At 37.1% G+C, this 26,646-nt stretch overlaps 1 protein-coding gene across 5 annotated transcripts in view; it reads right to left on the bottom strand.

Annotated features, from left to right (window-relative positions):
- The window catches only part of GRM7 (glutamate metabotropic receptor 7), an 818,647-nt gene that overhangs the window by 358,769 nt on the left and 433,232 nt on the right, over nucleotides 1–26,646 (bottom strand). For all 5 annotated transcript variants that reach the window (XM_036869668.1, XM_036869667.1, XM_036869664.1 and 2 more), the window contains exon 4: nucleotides 22,016–22,170. In XM_036869668.1, coding sequence (XP_036725563.1) covers nucleotides 22,016–22,170 — 155 coding nt within the window. The remainder of the gene's footprint in view (nucleotides 1–22,015; nucleotides 22,171–26,646) is intronic.

Here is a 26,646-nt window from a genome sequence, read left to right as displayed (position 1 = left end):
TTTTATGCTACAAATATTTAAATGACTCAATAAGTGAAGATTCTTATAGAAATGCAGATATTATTTTTTTAGCTTTGGGCAAGTCATCCACACATCCATTTTTTTCATCTATAAGATATGGATAAAAGCAGTTCTTACTTTCAAGACTGTGTTTCTTAACTTGGCACGTTACAAGGGTTTAACAGGTACACTAGTAATGTCATTCCTGTTATCGTCATCATCATCATCACTGTTATGATAAATAGTTCCAGATAATTATTTTAAAACCCTATCCATGGAACAAAACCTCCTTATATACCTTATTATTATTATTATTATTTACACAGCTAATTTCAAGGGAATCCTGTTTTTGTTTCACTATTGACTATGATCTTAATATTCTTGAGTTTTTCTTGGAATCAAGCATTAATTTGCTAGAGGCCATTCACATTGCCAGTGACATAAGGAGGTCAGATATAACCTAACCATAGCGTAAGTCACCAGCATCTTCATGAATGATATTGATAATTAAAACAATGAATTCAAGACAACGTTTTTTGAAAACGCATGCTACCCAAAACTATTGGAAAAGTGCCAACATGCTGTGTTTCAGTTGGTATATATATAAGAAATTCCATAAAACCTTTTGAAAAACATCAGACAAAATTTTAATGCTCAATTTATCCCTAAAAAGCAAATTCCCTGAGGTTAGAATAAATTAGTGCTCCAAAGGTCAGTGTCAGAGTAATTGACTTTTGGCAAACTGGTATTTGATTTAAAAAAAAAACTGCCACAAACCGGAGAGTGTTCAACTATGCACTAAAACAGGAAAAGAGAAATTTTCTTCTACGATTTGTTGTGTTAACACAGAAAAATATATATATATATAACAGAGAGATTATAAATATCAAAAAAAAAAAATCTGCTTCCTAAGAAGGAAATTATGTGATTAATGACTCTACCTTAAGGATTTGTCAGCGGATAGTTTCTATATTCATTAAATTCACCAAATAATTGAACTCTCTACTTAACATATATTGCTATGTAAACACACAGATCATGAGGCAATTGAGTTTATAGGTAGAACTACAAATAGAAATTTCATCTAAATTTAAAACCTGTTAGTTTCATCATTAATCTCAGAACCTCATGATGTCTATAATACTTGTGAGACAACTCAGGCTTAGATCATAAATAATCTTTTCCAATACAACGTGCATTATATTGCCATATCTCTCTGCATTCTCTGACTTTCCCATGTTTTCCCATCCATGTGTATTGCTTTTCTTTGTGGCTTTTCTTTATGACTGCATCAAAAGCTCATAAAGGGGGCTCAATGACAGTGAGACATAAGATGAAGAAAAAAGCAGTAGGATACTTTGTTAAAATGGTACATTAGCTGAAAAATGTGCAAGAATATGGATTTACCCAGTAAGACATATTGTTCAAAATTAAGAAAACAGGGATATTTGTTTCTTAATACAGTCTCTCAGCTTGAAATAGGAAATATCAGGAATTACATTGTCAGAGTACCATAAAACAAACGTTTATGATGTATCAAGGCATAAACACTTTGTGGTGTATTAGTACACTGGAATATTACTCAGCAATAAAAAGAAGAAACTGCCATTATATGCAACAGTAAAGACCCATTTCTAAAACATTACAGTGAGGGAAAGAATTCAGACACACAACTATGCAAACACACACGCAGAGTCTGATTCCATATGTACATGTGTGATTCTACGAAGTTCAGAAATAGGCAAAATTGATCTACTGTGAGATGAATAATTCTATTTATATTAAATGAAAGAGAAGACAAAATTAATCTCTTAATTAGTGATAGGAAATGGAACCAAGAGGATTTATCTGGCGTGACAGAAATATTTTTTGTTTTGATTTTTGTGGTGGTTACCTTCGTGTGTGTGTGTGTGTGTGTGTGTGTGTATAAAGTCATTCAGTGGTGCATTTAAGATCTACATATTCTCATCTATGCACATTACCCTCCAATAAAAATGTTTAAAAGGTTTAAAAAAGAAGCCAACAGGATACAAAAATAGATTAGTTTTTAAATCAGGAAATGCAACTAAAGAACAGTGAGAACACAAGAAGGTTGTATTATAGGTGAGTTTAACTTATCTTTAGCTGTGATAAGTTAAGGGAGCTTACTGGCTTTTGTATAAAACTTACTAGTAGCTTCAGGAAGGCTGGACCTAGATTCTTCCAAGTAGCAAGTCAGTCTTCTGGAGCCTTTTGCTCCACCATAGGCATTCTGGTTCTCTTAGGATAAATTCTGGTATCCAAAGGCTCAGATTGGTCCACATGCCATCAGGAAAGCATGTTCCGGGTTGTTTATGATTCGGTTCCTGCCAATCTCTCCACCACTCAACCAAACTTCTTCACAACCTCCACCTCGTTCTAATATGTCAACATGCTGTTTGCTACGTTTGGCTCTTTGCAAATTCTGTTCTCGCTAAAGGCAACACCTCAACCCCTTCTTAACTAGGTCACCTACTATTAGTTCTTTAAGGATTAACTCTTGTGTCACCCACTTTTGTCAGCTAATGCACTCTATTAGTGTTCATGCAAACCCCTATTCTCACAATTCACCCTCTGACATTAATGAGGTAGGAGATAGATGGGCCCCTGGGCTGGACAGCTGGTGTTTGTTTGTCAAGTGGAGTAAAACTGAGGTTGTGTTTCCCCAGACACTCCAAGGACAAGGTTAGTGGCAAGAGCTGAGCTCTGCTGAAGAGGTAAGGTGAGCACTCCTGAGGTCAAGGAAAATGTCCCTGACTGTACATGCTCAGGAAGGCTCCTTGGGGGTCAAAAAGGAGGGGTGCTACCCCATAACAGGTGATGTCAAGCCTCCCACAGGCCTCCGCGCTGGAATCCATCTTGGCGAAAAGATGCGCACACAGATGGGGGCAGACCCTAGGGCAGGTCAGATGTGGGAAAAGAAATGAGATAATCGGCCAAAGGTAAACAAAGACCCGGAAGAACTGTCCTATGTAAATGATTGAACCGCCCCTTTACTGAGCTCCTCCTCCTTAGAGAGGACGCCCACACCCTTCCTCCCTGGGTGTGTATTTCTGCCTTGCTTCAGTCGTAGATAAACTACTTCTCTGTGTGCTCTCCTACTTGCGCTGCATCTCTAATAATGAACTTTGTACCTGTGTTTACAGTTTTGCTTCCTTGAAACATTCTTGCTTTCAAACGGGGGCATGAGCCAGGGCCACTTTGCCTCTAGCTTCCAGCCCCTGGTGAAGTAGCAGCTAGGATTCCTGGTTTTCATCCAGGCCACCCAGGTTCAATTCCTGGGCAGGGAACTAAGATTTCTCTTCAAGACCGCTCACTGTGTCTCTCTGAGATCATTATGATGGTCTGATTTTTTTTTAATCTGATTCCCCCAATACACCAAGAGGACCTTTAATATGGGGGTGGTATCCTATCCCTTATTTCTAGAACTTATTAGGATTTCTGGGCTGTACTCAAGTAAAGTGTGTTGAATTTATGTTAAGTAAGGGGCTTCGGAAAATCAAACGTGTTGCTTTGTGCCAAAACCTCCTTGAATCCAAAAGACAAACTGTTCTTTTTGTCTAAAATGTGAATTTTAAGAAAAAATAGTTTTAGCAAAATTAAAGAGGATGGAGCATTAAGAGGTTAGGGAAGCAACTTTCTTAAGTCAAGTGACAAATACTATGAAAAATATCCTCTTTCACAATTGACTAAGAGAAGAAAAAAGTTTCTACTTAAAGTTGGAAGGAGGTCATTTTAACTTTAAAATTCTAATTAACCTAATAGCACACACCTAACATCTAGAACATACTGAACCTGAAAAAAAAAGATTTCTAATTTTGAGGGGTTTTTTCCCCTGCTTATCGAAGTTAAGAAGAGATTATCAAACATCTAAATTTTGTTAAAGAACATTAAAGAAGCCCCTTCAATCTCCCAATTTTTATAAACGATTTTTCCTCCAGCCATCCTTTTGGCTAAGTTAATGGCCCTTTAAATTCTCACTTCAGCTTTGCTTTCATAGTCAGCTCTGCATTTAATCGTTTCAAGGGCCTCTCTCTTATTATTCACACTCAGTCTAAACTAATGGCATTTTTTAACTACTGTAGGTGCAGTTCTTCACAGCCCACAGGTGAGTTTGTGGGCTCTTGGGATGACCCACTGCTGACAAAGAAGGAGGCCTTATGCTCAGTCTCTATCTAACTGCCTTCTTCCAGGTGACGGACCAAGTCAGTGCTCTTCTAAATGGTGAAAACAGATAAAAAATTCTTTCCTTTACCTTGTGATAAGAATAAAAAAAATAGCTCTGAAAACAGAAGAACAGTATGTTTGGACTCATCAGTTTCAAGGATAGGGCTTTTCAAAGGGTTAAGGTATTTGTGATTTTCTCGCCCTCTACTCTCTATTTGTATATTTCTTCCTTTCTCTCAGCTTCCTATTTTACACTTCACCTCTCCCTGGTTCCCTTTCTTGTTTTTCTTCTTCTTCAACTTCTCCGCTATTAATTTCATTGTTTTCTAACTGTACTATACATGAATAAAACCCAAATGGGTATTTTCAGGTTTTTTTCCATCTATTTTAATCCTGTCCTCAGAACTTTGCTATACTTGTGATTTCTTCTCTTTCTTCTTTCACCTATTCCTCTTGGCAACAGCCTTGTTAGTTCTTTTTGCCTACATTGCACACACACACACACACATTTTTTTTTTTGCAACAGATAATCAGAGAACATGAGGGCTACAAAGTTTCTCACTAATCATTTAATCCTTTCCATTCATTTTCTATATGAGAAAACTGGAGTGGAAATATTTTCCCATGCCTACTTAGCACCCTAGCTCAATGGTGGTGCAACATAAGAAGTGAGCTCAGTTATATTCATACCTAAATTCACTCTCTCTGTATCTAGCAATACAGTTGGTGATGATTATATAACACACACACACGTATGCACACACACAAACACACACACCACATATTTTCTATAAGCCAAAATATAAACAAGTACAAATGTATGAAACAAATGCCTAGAAGTAGACTGCATCATGTTGCTACGATAGTAAAAACTTGCCTTCCTCTAAGGCTTTTGCTCTATGTGTCATGACATGACCTCATATGCAAAATTGGCTTGATATTCTGGAGGACAGAATTATTATTTGTCCTATATATTGTCACTCTTTTGCCATTTACAGTGGAATATCCTTTGAATATACTCAAAAGATCTGGGTGACCATGTCCTCCTTCCTTGAGGTCTGTGGTATGAAAACTGGGAGAGGGTAGTAGTAGTTCTAGGGGATGATATTTAACTATAGACTCACTCCTCCATTTCCCTCTTGAACGTACTTCAACCAGGCTTTTGCCAACACCACTCAAATGTAACAAATGGTCAAAAAGTCACCAATGAACTCCACACTGCCAAGTTAAATGGTCAATTCTCCGTTACCTCTACCTGACTGAGCAACAGTATTTTGATGATGCTGATGAAATACTTATACTCTGAAATATTTTCTTAGCCTGGTTCCAAGAAACCAGGCTCATGTTGTTTTTATGCGATCTCACTGGTCAATCTACTTTCTCCTCTTCCCAGCCTCTTAATATCGGAATGTTAGAGCAATCACTCTTTGGTTCCCTATTATTTTCTATATTACTTCTTTAAATGTCATCTCTATTTCAATGATTCCAGGAAAATAATTCTCTTTCCAAAAGCCTCTTAAAAGTTCCAGGCTCACATTCTCAATTGTCTACTTCACATCTCCACTTGGATGTCTAATAAATATTTCCAGCTCAACACATCCAAATTTGACATTGTTGTCTGTTCATATAAAAACTGCTCTAATTATTGTTTTTCCCATCAGCTAATGACAATTCCATCTCTCTAGTTGCTCAAGTAAAGAACTTTGCAATCATTCTTGACTTATCTTTCTTATGTCCAAAATCCTATTGGCTTTACTTTCAAATTATATTTTAAATCCATACACTTCTCATTACCTTCATTGCTTCCTCCCAGTTTCATTCTACTATCACCTCTTACGTGGTGTACTGTAACAGCATCAGAACCACTCTCCAAGACTTCATCCTTGTTCCCCTATATTCAACCTAAGAGCTTGTATTATCCTTTTTAACATGTTGGATAGATCAAGTTATTCTTGTGTTCAAATGCTGCAAAGGTCTTCTACTTTACTCATAATAAATGGTAAAATCTTTACAATGACCTTCAAGGTCCTGTGTGATCCCACCCTCCCATTCCTCCCATTATCTTTTGACTTTAGCTCCTTCTTGCTCACTCTGTTCCAGCCTCATCAGCTTCCTTGTTCCTCACATACACCAGGGATCTTCCTGCCCTAGGACCCTTGTACTGCTTTCTATGCTCAGTAAAATCTTCCCCCAGCTATATACTTGGATGGTCCCTTCACTTCCTTGAATCATTTAACAAAAGTCATCTTGTCAATGAAGCCTACCTTGACCACTCTGTTTAAAACTGCAACACCCACCACCTCTGCTGATGATGTCCCTTACCCTGCTCTACTTTTTCTTTCTTTATAGCACTTGTCAGGTGTGATGTCAGCAAAACAGCAGAACAGGCAGCTCTAAACACCTGTCCCTCAACAGAAATATTGAAAATAAGCAGAAATTGTCAAAACCAACTTTGCCAGAACTCTGGACAATGGTCAAAGATTTACAGTAATCAAGTGAATGCTGAATCAAGAAAAAGGCCAATTGAAAACAGTAGAAAAGCTTTGTTGCATTTTTATTTTCTTTTTCCCACCCCACCCTACCTCAATGGCAGTCTTGAAGACCTGAAGACCACAGCCTGCATTCCTAGGGGGAGACCCTAGTACTTGGTTCTCAGGACAGAGCAGAGTAGACTTCATTAGCAAAATACTGTGTTTCTCTATTCCAACCTTCATGGGGACTACCTGAAGGACTGACACAACATACTTATCTCTGTTTTACCTAACTTGGGACTCATTCAGGGAGGGAAGAACACAGGCATTGTTCATAAACATTATAAGGTGAATGGAAAACCAATAGTCACCTAGAGCAAAATACTATGGTGGAAACAAACAACAGACAGCAGAAAGCCTTGGAGGAAAATCTGAAAAGAGTTTCTTTGGGAAATTAGGGCATTCTGAAATGCCTGTGTATACTGGGGAATTTAGAAAGTCACACATATATCCAGGGCAGGATGGATGCTCAGAAAAATCATGAGAAGACCTGACCTTAAACTTTCATCTTTGACTAATCTCTAGGTTCAGCACAAGCAGGAAGTAAAGGCTAAGGCAGAATTGCAAACAGCCTGGTTATGTGTGGAAGGAAGGCCCCAGAACAGAGCCAATCCACAAAGACTGAGTGCTACATGTTAAATTAAGTCTCCCTCAAAATTCACATGTTGAAACCCAAAACCCCAGCATCTCAAATGTGACCTTATTCGAAATAGGTCATTACAAATGTAATTAGTAAAGTTAAGATGAAGTCTTTAGAGTGGAGCCTTTCCAATATGAAAGGCATCCTCATAAAAGGGAAAATCAGAACAGAGAGACATACACACATAGGGAGATCACCATGTGAAGATGAAAGGGATCCAAGAAATACCAAGATTGCCAGAAAATCATCAGAAGGTAGGCAAGAGGCATGGAACAGATTTTCTTTCATAACCCTAACAAGGAATAATCCTGCCAACACCTTGATCTTGAACTTCTAGCCTTCAGACTGTGAAACAATAAATTTCTGTTGTTTAAGCCACCCAGTCTATAGTACTTTGTTATGGCAGCCCTAATAAATTAATCAGCTGTGAAAAGTATTTTTTTTGTTTTAGCTCCTGGCATTCAAGGAAATCTCTGTCAAAATGCTAGCTGAATGCAAGCTAACAGAGCAGGCAGTTCAGTGACCACACATGATAAGGAATACTGTCTTTTTAAGTTTGGAGAAGTCACTAAACAAACCAACAACTTCTGCCTTTGACAAGCAAGAACATCAAACCCTGGGAAAGATGGAGAATCTGAGTTTCAGAGGTACCATATTATAATATTCAAATGCCCGGTTTTCAACAAAAGAATCACAAAGCATACAAAGAAATAGGTAAGTATAGTACATTCAAAGGGGGAAAATGACATAAACCATCCATTAGTATGCCCAGACATTGGACTTACTAGAAAAAGATTTTGAGTCAATTGTCTTAAGTATGCTCAAATATTTAAAGGAAATCATGAACAAAGAAAGAAAACTAGGAAAATGATGAATAAACAAAATGAGAATATCCATAAAGAGATAAAATTTATACAATTTACCAACAGCTAACACTGTCTATTATTTACTTATTTATTAAGCCTATTAATAATTATCTCTCTCCCTCTGCTATACCTTAATCTCCACGTGGGAAAGAATTTTTGTTTTCTGGTTACCAGTACCTGGTCAGTGCCTGTCAGAGAGTAGACAGCCAACATTTGTCAACTGATTGACAATAAATGATCTCTTCCACATCTAACAGCTCATTACCTATAATTCTGTGATATAAAGAAACATTAATGATGATGTGATGACAGTGAATACAATTTTGGAGTGGGTAAAAGAAAGGGGGAGGTATATTTATAAAGTGAAAGTTCCTGAATGTGATGACTCAGGGAGGAAAGTTGCTGGAGCTATAGTTAGAGGAACAGTACGTAACCTTGAGCACAGATTACACACACAATCAGTTCTCAATTGGGCAAAGAGCACATAAAAGTCATGATTTATTTTAAGCAAGGAATCAATGCAGTGTGGAATGTGCTAACTGAATGGAATCCCAAAATAATATTATCCGTGTCACATTCCTCGGCCTAAAAAATGCTTTATTAAGACATTTTGGCATTCTGCTTTTCAAATCAAAATTAAAATTAGGTTATCAATATTTATACATTTCTAATTTCAACACAGTAGGGTATTTGTTTGAAATATTACATCTCTCTCTCTTTTTTAAAATAATGTTTTTGCCAATCAATGAAGCATAGGCTGTGCTGATTTCACAATTATAAAAGCATTCCCTAGCTTACATTTTTCTTCAAAGACAATCCCTGCATAAATATTTTCATAGAATTCCTAATTCCTATTCCTACATAAAATTCCTACGTATATAAAATGGCTTCATTTCATGATAAAATTTAACAAAATAACATTACCTATGTTATTACATGGTTATAACTGTAGGCATGTATAGTGAAGGCAACAATCGTTCTTGAAACTATCTGAATTTTTATTTTACAGTAATATGACTTACCTTATAGTCTAAGTTTGTTAAAAAAATTATATATCTACAAAAAAATCTACAGCTAACATCATACTTAATGGTGAGAAATTCAAAGCTTTCCCTTACTAAGATAAACTACAAAGCAAGGATGTCCCCTCCCACTATACCTTTTCACTTTCATAAAGGAAGTCTTTCCTAATGCACTAAGGCAAGAGAAAGGAAATATAGGTTATATAGATTGGGAAGAAGACATAAAACTATCCTTATTATATCCTTAGGTATAAATCTAATAAAATATGTACAAGATCTATATGAGAAAAACTACGAAGCACTGATGAATGAATCAAAGAAGAACTAAATAAATGGAGAAATACTCCATGTTCATGGAGAGGGAAACTTAATATTGTCAAGATGTCAGTTCTACCCAAATTGATCTATAGATTCAATGCAATCCCAATAAAAATCTCAGGAAATTATTTTATGGATACCAACAAACTGATTCTAAAGTTTACATGAAGAGGCAAAAGACTCACAATAGCTAACACAATATTGAAGGAGAAGAATGAAGGTGGAGGACTGATGCTACCCAAATTCAAGACTTACTCTAAAGTGATAGTAATCAAGACAATGTGGTATCTGAGAAATAACAGACAAATAGGTCAATGGAACAGAAGACAGCATCCAGAAATAGGCCCCCATAAATACAGTCAGCTGATCTTTGACAAAAGAGCAAAGGCAATACAATGGAGCAAAGATAATCTCCTCAACAAATGGTGCTTTAACAACTAGACATCCACATGAAAAAAATTCAGTTTAGACACACACCTTACAGTCTACACAAAAATTAACTGAAAATGGATCATAGAGCTGAATGTAAAACACAAAACTATAAAACTCCTAGAAGATAACATAAGAGAAAATCTAGATGACCTTGGGTATGGTGACACCTTTTAGATACAACACCAAATATACCATCTATGAAAGAAACAAGCAGTACAGTTTGGAAAGGAAGTTCCCAATGAACTGTCTAACACAAATAGAGGCAGCCTCTGCTGTACTTTCTGCTTTCTGAGGAGTCAAGGCTGAGCCTTTCCGTGTTTGTTTGTAACATCTCAGGAAATCACCTAATTGAGCCATCGTGTCAGTCCTGCATGGGAAGTCTCTCAAAATCTGAAAGAAAAGGCAAGATGAACAAAGAAGGCAAGAGATACTCTTAAGGGAAGCAAATAGAAAAGTGTATAAACCCACCTTTGAAATTTCTGGTCAAATCCTGAAGTGGAGACCTTTTTGACTAAATATCTTAGAATACAAAGTCAGAGAGAAAAGCCATTTTGGATGAATATTTCTGCCATCCTAAGAAACTTCAAATTCATACAAATATGCAGTCTTTTGCATGTTCAGGTATTACAGATAGATTCAGATATAACAGACAAAAATGATAAATTTGTTTTTTTAGGACTTACTATATGCTAGGGCTATATTAGTAAATGGCAAAGTTTCAGGAAAAAAAAAAAAAAAAAGATGGATAATCCCAGGGAAGCCATGGGTCTTAGGCACTGTCCTGAAGGATCAGATTCCAGTTGGGCTTGCTGCCCATGAGTATGATTTGTGTTTGTCATAAAGGGGGAATGTGACACCTTTTGGACTGCGGGAGCATTGAGTTTGGTTTCTCAGCGTAGACTAACTCTGGAAAAAGAAGGAAGTCTTTAAAAACATTAATGATTTGATCAACCACAAAAACCCCAGTATTTTCCAGATCGGTCAGAAACAGTGAAATGGGAAACCTTCTCTGGTGGTGCAGTGGTTAAGAATCCGCCTGCCAATGCAGGGGACATGGGTTTGAGCCCTGGTCTGGGAAGATCCCACATGCCGCGGAGCAGCTAAGGCCATGCGCCACAACTACTGAGCCTGCACTCTAGAGCCTACGAGCCACAGCTGCTGAGCCCACGTGCCACAACTACCAAAGCCTGCACCTAGAGCCCGTGTTCCACAACAAGAGAAGCCACGACAATGAGAAGCCCACGCACCACAACTAGAGAAAGCCCACACGCAGCAACGACAACCCAACGCAGCCAAAAATAAATAAGTAAAACAAATACATTAAAAAAAAAAAAAAAGGCAAGGTATTTTAGGCAGTGTAAGGATCTGATATGAATATGTGCCAGGAGTCCAGAACAGGTTCAAGAGGTTTGAGCTACTGACATTCCTACAGATCCTCCAAATCTCTTATTTTTTTCTAACCTGCATGGTATACTGGTTGCCTTGTCTCTCTTCTTCTTTTTCATTTGTATCTCCATAATTTAGAAGTTGGTCCTTAGGGAAATACACTTGATAGTAATTATCCCAATGTGATATTTTCTTATTTATACTCTTCTTTACCACTTGTCAACTCCACATTAGGAGGGTAACTCCAGGAGAGCAGGAGAGCAGGGGTGTGATCTGCATTGTCACTCGCTATAGCTCAGTGTTTAGATCAGTGGCTGATACCTTGCTAGAGCTTATAAACATTTATGACAGATTCAATGAAAAAAACTGTCATAACACTGAACATGGAATAGTCTCACTCCTCTTTCATTAAACAAGGTTATAGGTCTTTTATTAATTATAACATTGCTTAGAAATAATATTGTGGTTTAAGGCAATATTTCATTTCTTGGCATTTTCTCTCATTCCCCTAACAAAACTTTATGCTGTGTGTGGAACATTCCAGGTAATCAAGGAAGACTAAAGTAGGGTATATCTAAATTGGAGCCAAAAACATTTTAGTTCAGTTCTTCAAAGCTTTGATCTCTGGTTTTAAGAAAAAAACAGAAATTGTTTCTATCTTGAGTTAGAAAATGCATGAAATAACCAATTTTTTCATGCCAGGTCCAGAGCGCTTTTTGTCTTTTCCTACACGTATCACAGATTTAATTCAGGAACCAAGCTGTGCTATAGACCTATTTGAAAATCATCACCAATAGTCGGAACCATTAGAGTCGGCTTTGAAAATCCACCCTTCATTATGCTCGCTCCCTAATGTTAATGATTATGTCAGAGATGAAAAGAATCTAGCCCATGATCCTTGCTGGCTATAATTAGAGGATGCCCAGGACAGCCTACCCTCAGAGAAGTGGAGCATTTTGGAGGGCAAAGAGTGGAAGGCGATTTGGGCATTTTGCTTTGAGGACTTGTTCAGGGCTGGAGACGATGACTGGGGATCCCTGTTAATGGGGCAACAGAAGAGAGGAAAATGCCAGGGGCCCCTTGACTCATCAGACAATACAGAAAAACTAAAAATGATGGAAGGGTTTTGGCTCAGGAGCTGGAGAGGTGCTGCCAAGTCTGGAAACACTCTGAGATCTCCCATGAATGCTGGGCAGACAACAGGGCCACGGGTGACCTTTCCCGGGCACGGTTCCTATAATCATCTAATTGTAAGTGGGGGAAAATGACCCCCTGGGCTAGCAAACACTGAGGACTTGTTTTCTAAAACTGGAGAATAAATACAGATAGAAGCTAAAAGAAGATGAACACGACTTTCACAGGGGCAATGCACTTGCTAGCCCTTTGGCCTAAGGCAATTTGTTGTTAATTGTTCATGCAGATACACAGAAGAGAAGCCAAAAATTTAGGTGTTTGCCAAATGTGTTCAAAATACGATATAAAGGAAAAAAGACATGTTGATTATTGATTGGGTTTTTCTTATTTACATTACAAGGTACAGCACTGAACAACCCAGGCAAAGATAGAGGGATGTAGCAGTATTATGACTATTTGGATGATGTCCATCCCAGTAGAATCCAGTATGGAACAACCACCAAAAAGGAAAAGAAAAGGAAAAAAACACAGGAGAGGAAAACTTAATTGCTCATACAGAATACACTCTTTAGTTTCATTTGAGATATTTCATAGCTTTGTTCAGAAAACTCAGTGTGATGGAATGCATTTCCTTTTTCACTTCCTTAGAAGTGTGGCACTATAAATGCACAGCCACAATCCTGTGGTCTCATCCTAAACATTAGTGAACTAATCTTCACTGCTCTTTTTATCAATGCAGAAGACAATATGGCTAGATAGAAGCCACACCATTTCTAAACAGTCACATAAAAAGCCTCATGTTCTATCTGGGGAGGAATGGAGAGTTTTGCATGAAGAGTTGCTGTTCCGTCACATTTCAATAGTACTTTCATTGATAATACCATTTCTCCTCCATTTCATTTTTGAGACCACATTTTTCTTGGCAGATTCAGGATGCTGTTTTGTGTCTAATTTAATAACTTTGTGTATCCCTATATATACATGAAGAAGTATTTTGTTTCAAGAATTTATAAAAATTTTGAAGTACTTAGCAATTTCCTAAAATATCTTGAAGCTGGAGGTAGAAACCATGGAGTTACTAACATGCCTATGATGTACCTACCGCTTAGGAAGAGAGGACCTCAGAAGAGACCCCATAATCTGTTGCTTTGCTTTGACACCCACCCAAATCCTGCACTTCATCCCTTCATAGAGTCATCTGAGTGAGCTTTCTAAATCCCTCTTATCACATTCCATTTTCATACTCAGATGCTGCCTGAAATACAAATTCCTAAGTGTAGTTTCTAAGACCCTTCATGATCCAACTCTGGTCCACTTATCATCCATATTTTGTGCCATACCTTTATGTGGCCTGTAATTCCTCCATCCATCCAGGCATCCAACCACTTAAAAACATGTTTGATCACCTGCCATATCCAGGCCAAGTTCAAGGTGCTGGTGGTACAATGATGCATAATGGATAGGTTTCCACATAGAGACAAGTAAAGAGATATTATAATGGTATGGAGTATGTAGGGTGCAATAGAAGCAACAGAAGAAGCCCCTAACCAGACCTGGATGGGGTGCAATGGTTGCAGACGGCTTCCAAGGAAAATTAATACCGAAGCAGAGACCCAAAGAATATAAAGGAGTTAATCAGGCAAATAGCAGAGTGACCGCTACTCTAGGAGAGGGAAGAGTTTTCCCAACGAATGGGAAACTTTTTAAAGAACTAGAAGGGGGAATCCGTGGAACCAGAGAGTTGGCACCACATGTAACACCTTTGGCTGCATCTCTATCTTCTGTCAGGAGCATTTTCAAAAACAACATGTAGAGAGACCTTCAAGATGGCAGAGGAGTAAGACGTGGAGATCACCTTCCTCCCCACAAATACATCAGAAATACATCTATATGTGAAACAACTCCTACAGAACACCTACTGAATGCTGTCAGAAGACCTCAGACTTCCCAAAATGCAAGAAACTCCCCACGCACCTGGCCATGTGGCTAAAAGGGTCTTGGTGCTCGGGCGGGGTGTCAGGCCTGTGCCTCTGAGGTGGGAGACCTGAGTTCAGGACATTGGTCCACGAGAGACCTCCCGGCTCCACATAATATCAAACAGCGAAAGATCTCCCAGAGATTTCTATCTCAACGCTAAGACCCAGCTCCACTCAACGACAAGCAAGCTACATTGCTGGACACCCTATGCCAAACAACTCGCAAAACAGGAACACAAACCCACCCATTTGCAAAGAGGCTGCCTAAAATCATAATAAGGTAACAAACACCCCAAAACACAACAATGGACGCGGTCCTGCCCACCAGTAAACAAGATCCAGACTCATCCACCAGAACACAGGCATGAGTCCCCTCCACCAGGAAGCCTACACAACCCACTGAACCAACCTTTTGGCAGACATCAAAAACAACGGGAACTATGAACCTGCAGCCTGTAAAAAGGAGACCCCAAACACAGTAAGTTAAGCAAAATGAGAAGACAGAAAAACACACAGGAGATGAAGGAGCAAAGTAAAAACCCACCAGACCAAACAAATGAAGAGGAAATAGGCAGTCTACCTGAAAAAGAATTCAGAGTAATGACAGTAAAGAAGACCCAAAATCTTGGAAATAGAATGGTGAAAATACAAAAAACGTTTAACAAGGACCTAGAAGAACTAAACAGCAAACAAACAATGATGAACAACACAATAAATGAAATTAAACATTCTCTAGAAGGAGTCAATAGCAGAATAAATGAGGCAGAAGAATGGATAAGTGATCTGGAAGATAAAATAGTAGAAATAACTAAAGCAGAGCAGAATAAAGAAAAGAATGAAAAGAATTGAGGACAGTCTCAGAGACCTCTGGGACAACATTAAACACACCAACTTTTGAATTATAGGGGTCTGAGAAGAAGAAGAGAAAAAAAAGGGACTGAGAAAGTATTTGAAGAGATTATAGTTGAAAACTTCCCTAATATGGGAAAGGAAATAGTCAATCAAGTCCAGGAAGAGCAGAGAGTCCCATACAGGATAAATCCAAGGAGAAACACGCCAAGACACATATTAGTCAAACTATCAAAAATTAAATACAAAGAAAAAATATTAAAAGCAGCAAGGGAAAAACAACAAATAACATACAAGGGAATCCCCATAAGGCTAACAGGTGATCTTTCAAAAGAAACTCTGCAAGGCAGAAGGGAGTGGCAGGACATATTTAAAGTGATGAAAGGGAAAAACCTACAACCAAGATGACTCTACCCAGCAAGAATCTCATTTAGATTCAATGGAGAAATTATAACCTTTACAGACAAGCAAAAGCTAAGAGAATTCAGCACCACCAAACCAGCTCTACAACAAATGCTAACGGAACTTCTCTAGGCAGGAAACACAAGAGACGGAAAAGACCTACAATAACAAACCCAAAACAATTAAGAAAACGGTAACAGGAATATACATATCGATAACTACCTTAAATGTAAATGGATTAAACGCTCCAACCAAAAGACATAGACTGGCTGAATGGATACAAAAACAAGACCCATATATATGCTGTCTACAAGAGACCCACTTCAGACCTAGGGACACATACAGACTGAAAGTGAGGGGATGGAAAAGATATTCCATGCAAATGGAAATCAAAAGAAAGCTGGAGTAGCAATTCTCATACCAGAGAAAATAGACTTTAAAATAAAGACTATTACAAGAGACAAAGAAGGACACTATATAATGATCAAGGGATAGATCCAAGAGGAAGGTATAACAATTGTAAATATTTATGCACCCAACATAGGAGCACCTCAATACATAAGGCAAATGCTAACAGCCATAAAAGGGGAAATCGACAGTAACACAATCATAGTAGGGGACTTTAACACCCCATTTTCACCAATGGACGGATCAACCGAAATGAAAATAAATAAGGAAACACAAGCTTTAAATGACACATTAAATAAGATGGACTTTATTGATATTTATAGGACTTCCATTCAAAAACAACAGAATACGCTTTCTTCTCAAGTGCTCATGGAACATTCTGCAGGATAGATCATATCCTGGGTAACAAATCAAGCCTTGGTAAATTTAAGAAAATTGAAATCGTATCAAGTATCTTTTCCAACCACAACGCTATGAGACTAGATATCAATTGCAGGAAAAAATGTGCAAAAAATACAAACACATGGACGCTAAACAATACACTACTAAATAACCAAGAGATCACTGAAGAAATCCAAGAGGAAATAAAAAAATACCTAGAAACAAATGACAATGAAAACATGACTACCCAAAACCTATGGGATGCAGCAAAAGCAGTTTTTTTTTTTTTAGAAATTCATGTTCTTTTATTTATTTATTTATTTATTTATGACTGTGTTGAGTCTTCGTTTCTGTGCGAGGGCTTTCTCTAGTTGCGGCAAGTGGGGACCACTCTTCATCGCGGTGCGCGGGCCTCTCACCATCGCGGCCTCTCTTGTTGGGGAGCACAGGCTCCAGACGCGCAGGCTCAGTAATTGTGGCTCACGGGTCCAGTTGCTCCGTGGCATGTGGGATCCTCCCAGACCAGGGCTCGAACCCGTGTCCCCCGCACCGGCAGGCAGACTCTCAACCACTGCACCACCAGGGAAGCCCCAAAAGCAGTTTTAAGAGGGAAGTTTCTATCAATACAATCCTACCTCAAGAAACAAGAAACATCTCAAATAAACAACCTAACCTTACACCTAAAGCAATTAGAAAAAGAAGAACAAAAAAACTGCAAAGTTAGCAGAAGGAAAGAAATCATAAAGATCAGATCAGAAATAAATGAAAAAGAAATGAAGGAAACAACGGCAAAGATCAATAAAACTAAAAGCTGGTTCTTTGAGAAGATAAACAAAATTGATAAACCATTAGCCAGGCTCATCAAGAAAAAAGGGGAAAAGACTGAAATCAACAGAATTAGAAATGAAAAAGAAGTAACAACTGACACTCCAGAAATACAAAGGATCATGAGAGATTACTACAAGCAATTATATGCCAATAAAATGGACAACCTGGAAGATATGGACAAATTCTCAGAAAAGCACAACCTTCCAAGAATGAACCAGGAAGAAATAGAAAATATAAAGAGACCAATCACAAGCACTGAAATTGAAACTGTGATTAAAAATCTTCCAACAAACAAAAGCCCAGGAGCAGATGGCTTCACAGTTGAATTCTATCAAACATTTAGAGAAGAGCTTAACACCTATCCTGCTCAAACACTTCCAAAATATAGCAGCGGGAGGAACACTCCCAAACTCATTCTACAAGGCCACTATCACCCTGATACCAAAACCAGACAAAGATGTCACAGAAATAGAAAACTACAGGCCGATATCACTGATGAACACAGATGCAAAAATCCTCAACAAAATACTAGCAAACAAAGTCTAACAGCACATTAAAAGGATCACATACCATGATCAAGTGGAGTTTATCCCAGGAATGCAAGGATTCTTCAATATATGCAAATCAATCAGTGATATACACCATATTAACAAATTGAAGGAGAAAAACCATATGATCATCTCAATAGATGCAGAAAAAGTTTCTGACAAAATTCAACATGAATTTATGACAATAACTCTCTAGAAAGTAGGGACAGAGGGAACTTACCTCAACATAATAAAAGCCACATAGGACAAACCACAGCCAACATCGTTCTCAATGGTGAAAAACTGAAACCATTTCCTCTAAGATCAGGAACATGACAAGGTTGTCGACTCTCACCACTATTATTCAACATAGCTTGGAAGTTTTAGCCACAGCAATCAGAGAAGAAAAAGACATAAAAGGAATCCAAACCAGAAAAGAAGAAGTAAAGTTGTCACTGTTTGCAGATGACATGATACTATACATAGAGAACCTTAAAGATGCTACCAGAAAACCACTAAAGCTAATCAATGAATTTGGTAAAGTAGCAGGATACAAAATGAATGCACAGCAATCTCTTGCATTCCTGTACACTAATAATGAAAAGTCTGAAAGAGAAATTAAGGAAACACTTCCATTTACCCCTGCAACAAAAAAGAATAAAATACCTAGGAATAAACCTACCTATAGAGACAAAAGACCTGTATGCAGAAAACTACAAGACAGTGGTGAAAAAAACTAAAGATGATACAAACAGATGGAGAGATATACCATGTTCTTGGATTGGAAGAGTCAACAGTGTGAAAATGACTACACTACCCAAAGCAATCTACAGATTCCATGCAATCCCTATCAAACTACCAATGGCATTTTTCACAGAACTAGAACAAAAAATTTCACAATATATATGGAAACACCAAAGACCCCGAATAGCCAAAGCAATCTTGAGAAAGAAAAACAGAGCTGGAGGAAACAGGCTCCCGGACTTCAGACAATACTACAAAGCTACAGTAATCAAGACAGTATGGTACTGGCAGAAAAACAGAACTACAGACCAATGGAACAGGATAGAAAGCCCAGAGAGAAACCCACAGACATATGGTCACCTTATATTTGATAAAAGAGGCAAGAATATACAATGGAGAAAAGACAACCTCTTCAATAAGTGGTGCTGGGAAAACTGGACAGCTACATGTAAAAGAATGAAATTAGAACACTCCCTAACACCATACACAAAAATAAACTCAAAATGGATTAAAGACCTAAATGTAAGGCCAGATACTATCAAACTCTTAGAGGAAAACATAGGCAGAACAGTCTATGAAATAAATCACAGCAAGATCCCTTTTGACCCACCTCCTATAGAAATGGAAATAAAAACAAAATAAACAAATGGGACCTAATGTAACTTAAAAGCTTTTGCACAGCAGAGGAAAACATAAACAAGATGAAAAGACAACCCTCAGTATGGGAGAAAATATTTGTAAATGAAGCAACTGACAAAGGATTAATCTCCAAAATTTACAAGCAGCTCATGCAGCTCAATATCAAAAAACAAACAACCCAATCCAAAAATGGGCAGAAGACCTAAATAGACATTTCTCCAAAGGAGATATACAGATTGCCAACAAACACATGAAAGGATGCTCAACATCACTAATCATTAGAGAAGTGCAAATCAAAACTACCGTGAGGTATCACCTCACTCCAGTCCGAATGGCCATCATCAAAAAAATCTACAAACAATAAATGCTGGAGAGGGTGTGGAGAAAAGGGAACCCTCTTTCACTGTTGGTGGGAATGTAAATTGATAGAGCCACTATGGAGAACAGGATGGAGGTTCCTTAAAAAACTAAAAATAGAACTACCATATGACCCAGCAATCCCACTACTGGGCATATACCCTGAGAATACCATAATTCAAAGAGAGACATGTACCACAATGTTCATTGAAGCTCTATTTACAATAGCCAGTACATGGAAGTAACCTAAGTGTCCATCGACAGATGAATGGATAAAGATGTGGCACATATATACAATGGAATATTACTCAGCCATAAAAAGAAACAAAATTGAGTTATTTGTAGTGAGGTGGATGGACTCTGTCATACAAAGTGAAGTAAGTCACAAAGAGAAAAACAAATACCATACGCTAACACATATATATGGATTGTAAAAAAAAAAAAAAGGTTCTGAAGAATATAGGGGCAGGACAGGAATAAAGATGCAGACAGGGAGAATGGGCTGAGGACACAGGGAGGGGGAAGGGTAAGCTGTGACAAAGTGAGAGAGTGGCATGGACATATATACACTACCAAACGTAAAATAGATAGCTAGTGGGAAGCAGCCGCATAGCACAGGGAGATCAGCTCGGTGCTTTGTGTCCACCTAGAGCGGTGGGATAGGGAGGGTGGGAGGGAGATGCAAGAGAGAGGGGATATGGGGATATATGTATATGTATAGCTGATTCACTTTGTTATAAAGCGGAAACTAACACACCATTGTAAAGCAATTATACTCCAATAAAGATGTTAAAAACAAAATGTAAAGAAAAAAAAAGAACTGGAAGGATTTAAGGATGGCTACAATGAAGGACTGGGCTGCAGAATGAATTATTTAAAGTTACCTCAATATGCCCTGCTCCTGCTCCTTCACTCCTCTGCTCCCTCCTCCTGGGTTTGGAGTAGAGGAGTTTTTCGCATGGTCTGATGAGCCTTAGTGCATCACTTCCTGTTTCACCTCCTCACAGGCATCTTTCCGCAACCACAGCATCACCACCCTAGACAAGCTTGCATTTTATCTTACCCCACACCATCTATTCAGCACTGTGCTTACAGTATTTCTCATGTTACACAGTCATCAACTATTTTCTGATACCTTTACTGAGCTCTGTATGCTTTGAGGATGGGATTTTTGTCCTCTTCTTATTTTTCCAACTCAGCACAAAGTAAAGCACACAGTAGATAGTTTTTAGTGAAAAGGAGTGGAAAGAGTTAAAATGGATTTTATTCCTGTAGGTCATCTGCAGATGTATTGGGTTGGGTAGGAAGATAGGCAATCTTCTCCGGACATATATTTGGGAATTAAATTAATTCAAAGCCTCTGAATGAACACATGGGTGACTCATGGGATCTTTATCTCCCTGAGATAACATAGAAAGGAAACAGTGACAGAACCACAACCTGGCTTGTTTAAAAAGGTCCACATAGAACATGCAGCATTCTGGGGAGAATAATTACTTAGGTTGGAGTAGAGACAGAATAGAAAGAAAGGCAAATATTTGATTCTTTGTGAGTGAGAGGATGGAGTTCTTTTTAACGTGCAAAGCATGTTTTATGGAATCTTTGGAGACCTGGCCCATCCGAAAAGGAAGACAAAGCAGGATACCAGTGGAAGAGTTGCTTTTCTTTACAGTGTCTTCTTTTAGCAATAACTATTCAAATTAAAGGAGAACATAAATTGTAATCAGCAACGTTTGTTAGATCAGAAAGATGCCAATAAACGCCCTCTCCTCCTTCTACCTCTCGAAGAATCTTTGTAGCAGCAAGGAAAGCAAAGGAAAAGAAAAGGGGCAGCAATTTCAGAAGGTAAGAGAAAGAGAAAGAGAAAGAGAAAAAGAAAGCAAGAACAAAAGAGCCTCAGGAAGGCAAGGTGATGTTGGTGCCTGAGCTGGATCATATGCTGTATGATCTTGGGGGTTAGAAGAGACCTCAAGAGGTAACGGGGGAAAAGAAACCCTATAGTTATCCTGCTACAGAAGTAATGGATAAATTACAAAGGGAAAATACTCTCTTAGAAAATGCAGCTCACTTATATACACTTTGATTGTGTTATTATTTCACTTCTTATTATGGGTAATGATCTCTCAGAAAGCTCTTATAGCATAATAAAACAAAGGATATATGCTAATTGGGATATTATTATGAACATAACATGATCTTTTCAAAAGAAGACTATCAACTAAAAGAACAGACCAGATATAGGGCCTCATTTGTATTTCATAGCTGCAAGTTTGAAACTATCCTGCATAAATTATGTAAAAAATCCAATCCACAAAGAGACACATGCTTTAGCCACCCTACACAGCACCAACCATTCTCTTAGAGTATCATGCTACTGACAAAATTCATACCTTCCACAGTTGCTCGCTTGGGCTGAATGGTGATGGCTCCTTCTGCAATATCTTCATGCTGGTGCAGTGGGTTTATTTTGGATCCCCAGCTGTCTGATCCCACCCAAAGGAAATGGCCTACTTGGTCAGCTCTTTTGGCTGCTGCAAGGATCTGCCTGTGGAGAGGAATATTAAAAATATATCTTAATGATAAAGAGCAGCTATTGAACAAATACATATTAGGAATCAAGCAGAAGAAAAGCAAGTTAATATTTCTCAAAAAGTAAGTGATCAATAGTAAGAAAAAGGATTTACATCCTTAATATATAAAGAGTTTTTGTAAACCAATAAGACAAGTAATCAAAGTAGCTTGAGGTAAATAGGCAGAGTATTAAAAATCAAAAGATAAAAGGAGTAATATAAATAACCAGTAAGCTGGTTATTCACATAATTGAAAAAGGCAGAAAATGTGAATTAGAACACAATATTTAATTTTGGCCAAAACGTTCATTTGGTTTTATTCTGTGTTGTGAGTTTTGGCATGAGGCTGGAGACATGAGCACTCCCATTTGCTGCTGGTAGTACATATCTTTTCTGGAAAGCAATATATTGGTCTAAATGAAGCATCTTGAATTATTTATAAAAATGAACAGAAATTCACATTAAGCTTGAAACATGTACAACTCATGTTTATAAATGAAAATAGTATACAAATAACAAGGGAAAATAAAAAAAGGGAAACTCATTATTCATGAAATTAATACAATACTATTTTTGGAAGAACAGGGGATGGATAAGAGGTAACTGCATTTGTGCAACAGAAACTACTTTGGTGGGTAATAACAGCAGTGGTGGTTGGTTTGCCTCTCAGGACTTGTAGATACCAGGTACCACAGATGTACATGGTTCAATATAATATGATTGGTTGAAAAACTGTATATGAAATGGCAAAAACCAAAGGTCTCCTTCTCTTTCATCTGGGCAGAATATGGAATGGTAATTTTCTAATAAAGTCCTAAGGAATAGGTTCTGATACTGTGAACACCCGAACAGTAGAAGGTGGTAGATGTGAGGTGGTGAGTTAAACATGACGGTGGTGGGAGTGAGGGAAGAAGTTAAAGTTACCATTAAGAAGTGAAATGGTAAGACCCTCTAGGAAATTTTCACCTCTGCTTACAGAATTCTAGAAACCAAGGGTGTGTTGTCCCAGGCAGAAAACAGCTTCTCTGGAAAAATCTGAACCACCCCAGGGAAAAGATTCTAGATACTGACACAGAGATATTCTCTCATGGAATGGCCACTGGGATGCCTGACAAGTCCACCCAGAGCCCTATCAGTTGACAAATTCTGCCCATGTACATAGAACTCTCTGTGTCTTACTCAAATGGAAACTGCCGGAAATGACCCATCATTTTGGAAAATTCCCAAGGTAAAATAGAAACCAAATAAATTAACAAGGGAAAGGAAACTGGTGTGGAGTGAGGCAGAGAAAATATACCAAAAAAACAAAAAAAAAAGAAACAAAAAAAAAGCAAGTGCAGTTAAATGAGAATTATCATCTCTATTATCAAGAATGAGATAGAGACAACAATAAGAAATAACCCTTAGTTATTAAAAATATGAAACTAAAATTAAGTTAGAAGAGATAAAGAAGAAAGTGAAGAAACATTTTCAGAAAGCAAAACAACAACAAAAAGGTATAACATACACAAGAAAAGATAAGTGTCTTAAAGAACAAACCGAGGAAGACGTACATCCAACTAATAGCATTTCCAGAACAAATGTAAAGAGAAATTAAAGTTTTAAATAATTTTTTAATGAAAAAAAAACTGCAAGGAATTGAAAGTATGCATTTCCAAATTAAAGAGACTCATCCATCAATTTAATGGGGGAAAATAAAGCATGCCACAGAATTAAGAATTCTAGAAAAAGTGAGAATAAAGCTTTCAAGAGAAAACTGGGATCTCTGGAGAGTAATAAGAAGCAGAATATTACCAACCTCTCAAGAGAAGAAAAAAAAAAAAAAGGATGACAGATGATGAAGTAATGCCTTCCAAATTTTGAGAAAAAAACATTCATAATCTAGAATTCTAATATTTAACACACACAGAATCTCTATACAAGTAGAACTGGCATCTATAAAGGTAGATAGACAGACAGATAGATGGACAGACAGAGAGATAGATAGATAGATATCCGAGGGATCTTAAAGATTTTTCTATCCAAACTTAGAATCTCAAATTCCTTGCAAGTTTCAAGTTTTGTAACTCATTAGTCACCATAGCTACTTGCTATAAATCATTTACGTGCCAGGTATGATGTATTTAAAAATAAATATGAGACCACACCTTACATTTCCAACTAGTAATTAAGTGTGGAGGCAGGATAAGAATATTTTTAGTCGTGAAACACACAAAAAAGTTTTTCTTTAGTTTTTCCTTTACTAGAAAATCATTGGAGGGTGCGCTTAAGCAAAAAAAGAAAATAAATGATGAATAAAAATGAAAGAAAGAGAGAGAGAAAGAAAAAGAAAATCTTAAAATAATAGAGACCAGTCTAGTTTAAAACAGAAAGAGGGAGCTTTCAGGAGGGAAGTGTCCCAAAAAGTAATGGAACTCTCAGATTATTTTATATATATGAACATATGGGAAAAGTGATAGACCTAGGACATTAATAATAAAATATTAAAGATAACTATGCAAGTAAAAAAACTGTCATATTAACTCCAGGAAAAACAAAAAGTTTTTCCCCCAAAATCATATCATAGAAAAAATACTTCATGCTATAGTATATAATATTTATACTATCACAGTAATGTCAACTCTGATTTTTACTAAATGCAAATCTGATAGAACAATGTTGGGAAGATACAGGAGGTGTAAATGAGCCAAATTCTACCTCACATAAGAGGAACTGATAGATAATATTTTAAAGTAATAGTTCCAAAATTGCAGTATAAGCACATTATGCAGGTAAGAGCAGTAGAATTAGCTTAAAGAAATAAAATAATTGCTCAAGGAGAACAAAACCAGAGAGTATGGTGGGATGGGACAGGAGACCAATATTTTGCATCAAAAATGTTTTAGTCATATTTTGTTTTTTTAAAAAATTATGTGCCTTTATTATTTTCACAAAAATAAAACACAATCATTTATACTCTATCCATAGAGATACCATTTCTATTGATACTAATCTATCCAAAGGATATGATTACTGATGCTGTGAAAATCATATGTTCATTACTGGAGATAACCTAAATGCAGAGCAATAAGGGATTGGTTAAAGAAATGATAGTGCATCCAAAGGATGGATTAGAGACCAATTAAAATTATACATAGTTTGATTTCTGCAAGGTATTGTTAAGAAAAAAAAAGTCAAATTAAAAAAACTGTAAAAGATTATTCAGTTCTTACATAATGAAGGCTGGCCCGACATATATGAATATATGCGTACTTAAAAGTATAGAGTTGTATGACAGCACAGAAAAATAAGGATAATACACAAATTTGTTGCTAATAACAATTCATTGAGAAAGTGCTGATGAAGTTTGAAGAGCATGAAAAGGATGGGGAGAAGCCAACTATAACAAGGTAAGAAAGACAAAACTGATATAAATACAAAAAGTAAATATTCGCCTTAATGTGTTTACATAAAAGTGTGGGTTAATTTATTAAGAGAAATAAGATTAAACCATTTAAGCATATTATGGTATGAGATGTGAATTGCAAAAAGTAGAATATCAAATTCTATGCGATCCTGATTCTGTTGGGGAAAACTTACTTACGTTTAGAATAAAATAATTGCAAACGTTAAACCAGAATTTTATTAGCGGTTATCTCTGAGTGTTGGGATAGCAAGTTTTATAGGGGATTACTTGCAATCCTGATTTGTGATTATTCTCTCTAAACTTTAATTTTTCTAGATAATCAGGGGGCAGAGTAAACATAAGGATTCCTTTAACTAAAATGCAACGACAAAAATGTTTCCATTATTTTCCAATTGATTACAATAGCCCTGTATTACTTTTATAATCTGAAAAAAAATTGTTTCAGGAAAACAATACACTCTTGTCTAACATTCAAATTATCAGTACCCATGACTGATTAAGCACTTAGCTCCAAAATCTAGATATTAAGGTCTTCTCACTGCTATTCTCTGACAAAGTATATGAAATTAATGTTCTAAGAAATCTCAAAATTCCCCATCTACAGTGTAAATCTTCTGAAAAAAGAAATAACATAACATTCTGGGTTAACAGTGGGCTTAAGTTCATGTTTTGGAAGAAACTTATATATGCACTTGACTTTTATTACTGTGCTCAAAAACTATTAACTGCTGTCACTTCTATGAGTCACACTACACAATGGTATTCAACCACAAACTCCCATGCGAAAAATAATGAGCATAGCTATTGAGCAGATTTTATACCTTTTTACACTGCAAACTAAAACCTCACTCTACCTGCAAGTCAAGGATATTACAACCAATTAATCACCAGAGCTATGAGTAAATAAATCTTTTATGTGCCATGTGCATAAATATAAACAGGGGGCCACACCTTATCAATGTACTACACATTTTAGAATGTGCAAAATATGTATGAAAAAAATTTATGAGATGATTAAGAAAAGTATGAGTTGACAAGATCTGGA

The sequence above is a fragment of the Balaenoptera musculus genome, chromosome 11 (assembly GCF_009873245.2).
Source record: "Balaenoptera musculus isolate JJ_BM4_2016_0621 chromosome 11, mBalMus1.pri.v3, whole genome shotgun sequence".
Taxonomy (NCBI): Eukaryota; Metazoa; Chordata; class Mammalia; order Artiodactyla; family Balaenopteridae; genus Balaenoptera; species Balaenoptera musculus.
Note: the sequence above shows the minus strand (reverse complement) of the source record. Positions and strands in the feature narration are given on the sequence as shown.